We start from the raw sequence: 9,320 nt of genomic DNA on the forward strand, positions 1-9,320 counted from the left end.
ATCTCATATGAAAACAGTTCCTTTCACTTTACTTGTTCAGCACAATGTACATCACCGATTGGCAGTGAAGAGAATATCAATAAAGATTATGAATGGTTGAAATATAGATTTTTAATCTTTACACAGACACAGAAAATGGCAGTGAATACTAACAAAAATTTGATTTATTTAAAAATAAAAAAAAAATATAATTTATTAAAGATTTAAAAAGTAAAAATGGCAAAAAGCCTAGTCTCTGATTCTTCAAAATGTCCCTATGTAAAATTTCAGCCATCTAAGTATGAAACTGTAGCCAACAGCTTGAAACACATAGATTGATTTTTTTTTTTTTTTTTTGCAGGTCACCATAGGACAGAGTGTTAGGTTGTTTGCACTCATGATCATGAGATCATGGTTTCAACTCCTGAACCAGGAGGAGGTGCAGTGACTTCTTCAACAAAACACTTCATCACATGTTCCCCTCCCATCACTTCAACACCTCATGTGTGGTATACCATATACTTGTTCAGGCAACATTGATTTGATGGAAGGAGTGAACTAGTGTACAGCAAATACATTTGTGTGCAGCCTCCTGGCTTACCAGTTCTCAGTCAAACCATCCAACCCATGCCAGCATGGAAAGCAGATATTAAATGATGATGATGATTGCAGAAACGTCTTCCTCAGACTATAACAGACCATTAATTAATCATCATCTTACCTCTTCACCAATGTAGATATAACAATGATTATATAAAATACAGTGGTAGGATGTTATCACACTGTTAAGTCCTCTCTATTGCTATGAAGTATAATAAATTAGGTGGGGGGGGGTTTCCGCCGCATACAATGGATTAGATCAGTGGTTCTCACCTGGGGTCCATATGAAATTTTATTGCTGAAATTTATGTGCAATAAAATTGGTTACATTTCTACACAAAATCTTTTAATTTTTTTTACACAATTCCTAATAATATTTAATTATAAAAATGTTACAGGATTGTTTAAACACGAAATGGCGATGAGGGTCCACCCAGGTAAAACAGGAATCCAAGGGATCTACAGGTGAAAAAGGGTTGGGAAATACTAATTAGACAGATGCAGTAATTACATCACAAGAACACACACTATTTAATCTTTGTTCAAATTAATGTTTTTTCCTCTTGCTCATTCTGTACCTTTAGTAATTTTACGAATTTTTGTAAGGCATCAATTTTCATAGAATTACTAAATTTACAAAGACAGAAAATCCAAATTGAATGACAAAACTTAACAACCTGTTGGATTGTATTTACTTACTGAAACCCAAACTGTGACACAGTCATTGTTGTGTGTGAGCAGCTACATGTTTGGTTAAGGAACCTTTTTGTGAGAAGGATTTACCACAAATATTGCACCGATGTGGCTTCTCTCCTGTATGAATAAATTTATGTTTAGTTAAAGTATCATTTCTTGAGAATGATTTACCACATATATCACAGGAATATGGCTTTTCCCCAGTGTGAACGCGTTTATGAGTGGTTAACTGACTACTCACAGTGAACGCTCTGCCACACACAACACAGCAATATGGCTTCTCTCCTGTATGAATACGTTTGTGTTTAGAGAAGGCACTATTTCCAGAGAATGATTTACCACAAATATCACAGGTATATGGCTTCTCTCCTGTATGAATGCGTTTGTGAGTGGTTAGTTGGCTACTAACAGAAAATGATTTACCACAGATATCACAGTGATATGGTTTCTCTCCTGTATGAACACGTTTGTGAGAAATTAATTCACCACTCTGACAAAATGATTTACCACACACATCACAGTGATATGGTTTCTCTCCTGTATGAGTACGTTTATGAGTTGTTAAGTCGCCAATTCCAGAAAATAATTTACTACAGATATCACAGTGATATGGCTTTTCTCCTGTATGAATACGTTTATGCTTAGTGAGGTCACCGTTCTGAGAGAATGATTTATTACAGATATCACAGTGATATGGCTTCTCTCCTGTATGAATGCGTTTATGTTTAGTTAAGTCTCCTTGTTGAGAGAATGATTTACCACAGACATCACAGTGATAAGGTTTCTCTCCTGTATGAACACGTTTGTGATTGGTTAATTGACAATTTACAGAAAATGATTTACCACAGATATCACAACGATATGGCTTCTCTCCAGTATGAATACGTTTGTGAATGGTTATATCACCACTCCCAGAGAACGACTTTCCACAGATATCACAGTGATATGGCTTCTCACCTGTATGAATACGTTTATGTTTAGTTAAAGCACCACTTCTAGAGAATGATTTACCACAGATATCACAGTGATATGGCTTCTCACCTGTATGAACAGATCTATGTTTAGTTAAATAACTAAGTACTGAGAATGATTTGCCACAGATATTACAGCAATGTGATTTCTTTCCTGTGTGAATGAGTTTGTGAGTAGATAATTGACTACTTCCAGAGAATGATTTACCACAGGCATCACAGTGATATGGCTTTTCACCTGTATGAATACGCAGGTGTAAATTTAAGGCACTCTTTTCAGAGAATGATTTGCCACAGATATCACAGTGATATGGTTTCTCTCCAGTATGAATACGTTTATGAGAAATTAAATAACTACTTCTATAAAATGATTTACCACAAATGTCACAGCGATATGGTTCTTCTCCCGTATGAAGACGTTGGTGAGTTGTTAAGTTACCTTTTTGAGCAAATGTCTTCTTACAGATGTCACACTGGTACAATGCTTTCCCTCGCTCTTTCTTTTTATTATTAGGGAAACCAATCCTGTTAGATTGTTTTTCGCAATTAGCCTTGTTCCCGTGTATTTCACCTTCCATAATTTTTCATCTTTCACCACAATATAGCGATGAATTTCTTTCTTTTTCTTAGTTATAATCTCTTTTTCCAAACAAATATTTCTATGTTTCCATAAACTGTGAGTTTCTTTGAGATTTGAAAATGCTGCAAACTCCTTTGCAACTGACATTTAATTCCAAACAGTGAATCAGAGAAATTTTGCATAGATTTAAACAAACAGATTTATATCTCTTCTGTGTAACATCTTCCTTCAGTCTTGAACAAATGATTAATATTGATGTGTTTCAAGTTAAAAATTTCCCTCTTTGTCAAGGTCATCAGATATTCTGAAATAAAAGAGAAACAGTCTAAAATATCAACCATAGTAAAAAATAAATGAATAAATTTGAAACCCTAAAAATTAAACAACTTGCACATACACACAGTCTATTATCGATTCTGGATCAAAGGACATCATGTAATCAGTCAGAACTCCTTTAGTTTTTGGCATTTTTAGAAAATTTTTGTGAATTTGTGTTCTACAAACTCTATCTAGTACACCTTAACTTTTATTGATGACACTGGCATTGGAAAGCTTGCAATGGACATTGCAAGTGCATCCAGGTAAGTGTGTAACAAGACATTTACTAACAGAAAACTATGCTCTTAAAATAAATCTTTTACATACCTTTTTTAAATCACTGTGGATAAATCGCAGCAATGACCTCAAACTTTCCAACACCTGTGTTATCAATACGGATTAAGTCTAATCCGTAGGGATTTATGTGGGGTGGACAATGAAAAGATTTCAATCATAAAAAATCTTTTTTGCATAATCGTAGGAGATAGAGTTTGCAAAAATTTTCAGAAAAAAACCAATATCTTAAAGCATTATGACCAGTTACATGGTGTGCTTCGATCTAGAATCGGTAATAGACATTCAACCATTCATCGACACCTGCATGCCATTGGAAAAAGTCAGCAAATTGGGTCGATGGGTTCCTCACAAACTTCCCGAGTTTAATCACGTGCAGAGTGTGAATGTGTGCTCTTCTTTGCTCTCACGTCTCATGAATTTACCTTTTTGGGATTGATTATCGATCTCTAACTAGCAATATCAAAATCACTTTAAATTACCGATGTCGAGCAAAACTTGTCACGTTTATATTTTAGAAATAAAGGTAAAAGCTGGCTAAACAATGTATTCAACTGACTTTAAGAAATACAAACTTTCTCTTTGAGTTGGGGTTAAGATATGGGGGAATAACGATAACTGAAATTGAGTGTGGAAAGGAAAACAGGGGAAGTATTAAGACAACAATAAGTACTGTCAGCTAAAGCAAATTTTTCAGCTCACTATATTTACATGCAACATCCAAGCGTATGGGATCAACATCGTTACTTTAGTAAAATCTCTTCTTTTAACTGAAAACACCAAAACAAACAGATGTAGTAGAAAAATGACACGACCGATATATAATGTAAGACGTAGTTTCTATTAAGAATACTTACATATTAATATAGAGCCAGTGACGAAGATTTCACATGTCAGATTGAACAATGACAGCTTCAATACGTCTACATTTACATCAATCGACAGCATAGTATTCACTCTAGGACATCGAAATGCGGCATTCGTGATGAAAGCAACAATAATGGGGGATGTATAAAAATAGACTCGGCAATCTTGAACTACCGAAACGAATTAGTAAACACTACCCAGATGGTTATTATTGTCATAGATTATAATATTCTTCAACGTTATTGTTTATTTAACTTATGGCACTGTTTCACCAATGAAAGAAAAAGAAAATGAAACAGAAAATGAGTTAAAAAAAAGAAAAGAAACTAAAAATACGTTTAGCCTTCCAGAGAAAACAGTAAATGCTTATTTTCGTTTCCGTTAATCGTAATAAATGTAACCTCTTTTATAATGTGTGCATTGACGTAAACAAAAATATCTGAAAGTTTAGGGAAATAAATTTATGAACTGTTTTATTTGTATATATTAGAAAGGTTTTATTTATTACTATGCTGCCTAAATAATTGCATGATGCTACCGAGAAATGAAATCAAGTCTGCAATAACATTTTCGCTTCGCTCTTTCAGGATAACATTTTTGTATATCTCCTGCTTCATTTTGTTTTCAGTCCCGCGCCATAAGCGGGAGATTATATAACTTACTAAAGTTAAATGGTTAATAAAACATACTTTTTTTTTTTACAAAAAAGAAACAAATGAACAGTAACAGATATCTAAGTTTTGCAACTGTTTGCAAGCCAGTCCCTCTATTCAGACTACAGTATGCTTGGTATCAGAGGAGCCAGTAGGCTGAAGACCATCAGGTTGGTTGTGGAGACAACATGAGTTGCATCAAAGTGGCTGTGGATTAGGAGATGCGAACCCTGAAAGGGCTAGTGTTAACTGGACACAAGCTGGGTGAAGCTCCAGTGGGTCACCTGGATGAGGGTGTCTGATGTTGAAAGACTCAAAATGCTTAATGACTCCAAGAAATATCAGTGATGATGTGTCCAGGTGCATCAAGGATGATTTATGGAAAAACCTATATATATTTTACAGATAAGAGAGTAATTTCGAATACAGCACAGCCGTGGAAGAGCGTAGGCTCGAAACGTTAAAGACTTTTTTACTTCCCAAGCGTTAAACTAATACAGCTGTTTGTTTTCTACACCATCTGTCTTCGTTTTTTGTTTTTTTGTGAATTCTCCCTATATATATATATATATATATCATCATATTTACATTTTCATGACTTTCTTCTCTGAAACCTTGACTTTACCAGTTTGTAGCTTCTATACAGAGCAATACTCTCTCACTTTCTCTTTTTTTTTTCTAATTGGAGTAGCCATGGATCTCCGCCCCAGCAGAATCCCTGTCTCTTTAACCGCTTGTCTCTTGGCACAAAGCCACCTCTCATCCATTCTACTTCCATCTCACTTGAAGCATCTTGTCTTGCAAGTTGCTTGATGACCTCACCAGTGCTGGTGCCATGTAAAAAGCACCCAGTTCACTATGTAAAATGATTGGCATTAGGAAGGGTATCCAGCTGTAGAAACCATGCCAAAGCAGAGAGCAGAGCTTGGCACAATCCTCTGATTCATCAGCTCCTGTCAAACTGTCCAACCCATGGCAGTTCAGTCGTGGTTTCTTTTACCACTATACCTAGTGTGAAGTTGCCACAACTAAACATTAACACTGTTACATTTCTATAGAATAACGAAAGAGCCTTTCATAAACTTCACAAGTAATTTGATGCAATTCAAAACAAGTAGGTAACAATTTATTCTCCGTTATAAAATACAATGATTGCCATACATGAAATAAAATAACATAACAGGACACAACAAAGATGTGTGAGAGAACTCTGTGGTTGGGCTGGACTGATCTGGTAGACGAAGTCAATGTACTGTTTGGTGGTATGTTTGTCGTGTAATTTTCATACAGTAACAATGTAAGCAGGTGTTTGGTGGGGTGAAAGCGGAGACTGGCAGGTGTCAGATACACTGTTGCTGGAGATGAGCTGCATGTGGTCAGTGGCACATGCCAATGACCTAGAGCAGTTGAAAACTGTCTTTTTTATAGAGATCAGTAGGCTCCCAGAGTTGGTGATTAATTTCCTGCGTAAGGAAAAATAAACTGTTGTGCCAACACAATTGAATGGCTTGAAACCGACCAATACAAACAACAGGTTCATGTGACCTGCTGAAACGAAAAGGGCTCTGGAGCCAGCATTTGGGTATTTAAGCTTAACGATCTTTCACCTAATGGTTAAACATTTGAAACTAATTGAATCATTATGCTGAGATATTCCTGTAATGTTGCCCTAAGTTCAGAGTCTGATAAAAAAAAAAAAAAAGAGGCAGGTTACAGTTGGAATGTCTCGAACAACAGGTCTGCTGCATGAGAACTGTCCTAGAGTCAAAAAACAACAAAGGATATTATACATAATATAGTCCTCCTCCTCCTCATCTTCATCATTTAACATCTGTCTTCCATGCTGGCATGGGTTGGACGATTTGAAAGGAATTATGTCAATAAGAGACATTTGTTATTCATCTATTCATGCTGAGAAAGTATCAATATTGATATTTTCCAATATGCTAGTCGTATATTGATAAAAATCACTAAATTATAACAGAATAAATAATGACCATCTCGCTATCATCGTGTAACGTCCGTTTTTTTTCATGCTGGCATGGGTTGGACGTTACAATTATAACAACAAGGAACTAATTAATTTGAATACAATTTTAATTGTACACATGTGTAATTGTATTTACGAGGTGAATTTTAAAATTGATACAGTTCAGCCTGAATAATTAAATATTTAGTCAACTCATTAACTGCCAAATATTTTTATTCATATTTTTTGGCTCTGCCAAGTGTCTTAAGAGTTAAAATAATATATAGTATTTAAATTTTCCTCATATGTGAATTATTTTGGAAATTATGATAAATTTTTCTTAACGTCCCAAAGGGGGATCGCTGAAAAAAAGAATATTTATTCTTCTCTATTCAATTGCAATAATAAATATTTAAGTTTTTTGGAAACTATAATATCAAATGCGAATGTGTATGAAATATCAATGAATGATATAAATGGGAAATGCAAAAATAAAAAAAAACTCTTCAAAACAGTCGATATTTTTGTAGTTCAGAAATTGTGATTTTATGACATAAAATGTCCTCTCGAATTATCCAGAGCTAATAATGACAAACTACTAAATATTGTTGAACACACCTCTGCAAATGGACAGAAGCATTTCACTTGAAATACAACGAACAACCAGCAGTGAGACTCTTTTTAGCAGGTCCCCAAATGGGGCTCATGGGAAGGCAAGGGGTCAAGTAACTTTTTTCAGATACTGATTTATAATAGACATCACAGTTCCCTACTACAAGAATATGTTTGTGTGTCCTGGACAGAGAAGTCTGAAAGAATGATTTATCAGATTTCACAGGGATGTAGATTCTCTCTTGTAATGAATACGTTTGTGAGTGGTTAGGTTACATTTCTGAGTGAACGACTTGTGACAGACATCACACTGGTATCGTTTATCTCCTGTATGAATACGTTTGTGTATGTTTAAGGAACTTTTTTCAGAGAATGACTTACCACAGATATCACAGTGGTGTGGCTTCTCTCCTGTATGTGTAACTTTATGTTTAGTTAAGCTACCACTTAGAGAGAATGATTTACCACAAACTTCACAACTATATGGCTTCTCTCCAGTATGAATACGCTTGTGTGTAACTAATTGGCTATTTCCAGAGAATGCCTTCCCACAGATATCACAGTGATATGGCATTTCTCCTGTGTGAATACGTTTGTGTATATTTAAGGTGCCCTTTCCAGAGAATGATTTACCACAAACATCACAGTGATATGGTTTCTCTCCAGTATGAATACGTTTATGAGAAATTAAGTAACTATTTCTACAGAATGATTTACCACAGATATCACAAAGATATGGTTCTTCTCCTGAATGGATAAGTTTGTGTGTATCCAAGTTACCTTTTTGAGAGAAAGACTTTTTACAAATATCACACTGATATGGCTCTTCTCCTGTATGAATACGTTTGTGAGTAGTTAAGCTACTACTTACAGAGAAGGATTTACCACAGATATCACAATGATATGGTTCCTCTCCTGTATGAATACGTCTATGAGTAGTTAAGCTACCACTAACAGAGAAGGATTTACCACAGATATCACAATGATATGGTTCTTCTCCAGTATGAATACGAATGTGAGTAGCTAAGCTACCTTTTTGAGAGAAAGATTTTTTGCATATATTACAGTTATATGCTTTCTCTCCTGCATGAATACGTCTGTGAGTTGTTAAGTTACTATTTACAGTGAATGATTTACCACAGATTTCACAGTGATATGGCTTCTCTCCTGTATGAATTCGTTTGTGTAAGTTTAAGCCACCCTTTTCAGAAAATGATTTACCACAGATATCACAGTGATATGGTTTCTCGCCTGTATGGATGCGTCTGTGAACAGTTAAGTTACATTTTTGAGAAAATGACTTGTTACAGATATCACAGTGATATATTTTTCCTTTCTCTTGTTTTTCCTCAGCAGAAAAATCAAGTCTCTTAAACTGTGGTTCACATTCAAACTTGTTCTCACGTAGTTCATCTTCCATAATTTTACATCATTCACCACAATATACAAATGGTTTTTTTCTAGTTTTGCTTTTATATTTTATTCCTCGCAAATGTTTCTTCTGTTATGTTTCTGTCAATTGTGACCTCTGTTGATATTGGAATATGCTGCAAACTGCTTTGCAATCCAAAGTTTAATTAAAACTTGAAATCATACTGTACACATTTCAGAGAACGAAGCAGGGAAATTTTGGAAACTTGTCTCTGTTCAGATCAAATATTTCACAGAAATTCTTGCATAGATTTATATAAACAAGTTTATGTCTCTTGTGTATAAGACTTTCCTTTAGTCTTTAAAACTTTCTACTTTGCCAATGTCATCTGATATTCTGAAATAAAAAG

General features: G+C 34.9%; 1 protein-coding gene across 1 annotated transcript in view; it reads right to left on the reverse strand.

Annotated features, from left to right (window-relative positions):
• Positions 1-141: 141 nt before the first annotated feature.
• The window catches only part of LOC106868807 (zinc finger protein 91), a 12,300-nt gene continuing 3,121 nt past the window's right edge, over positions 142-9,320 (reverse strand). The window contains exons 2-4 of the mRNA XM_052975623.1: positions 7,816-9,307; positions 2,434-2,685; positions 142-2,355 (exon numbers count right to left, since the gene is read on the reverse strand). Coding sequence (XP_052831583.1) covers positions 1,301-2,355; positions 2,434-2,685; positions 7,816-8,959 — 2,451 coding nt within the window. The 5' untranslated portion in view covers positions 8,960-9,307 and the 3' untranslated portion in view covers positions 142-1,300. The remainder of the gene's footprint in view (positions 2,356-2,433; positions 2,686-7,815; positions 9,308-9,320) is intronic.

Source organism: Octopus bimaculoides, chromosome 21 (assembly GCF_001194135.2).
Source record: "Octopus bimaculoides isolate UCB-OBI-ISO-001 chromosome 21, ASM119413v2, whole genome shotgun sequence".
NCBI classification, from domain to species: Eukaryota; Metazoa; Mollusca; class Cephalopoda; order Octopoda; family Octopodidae; genus Octopus; species Octopus bimaculoides.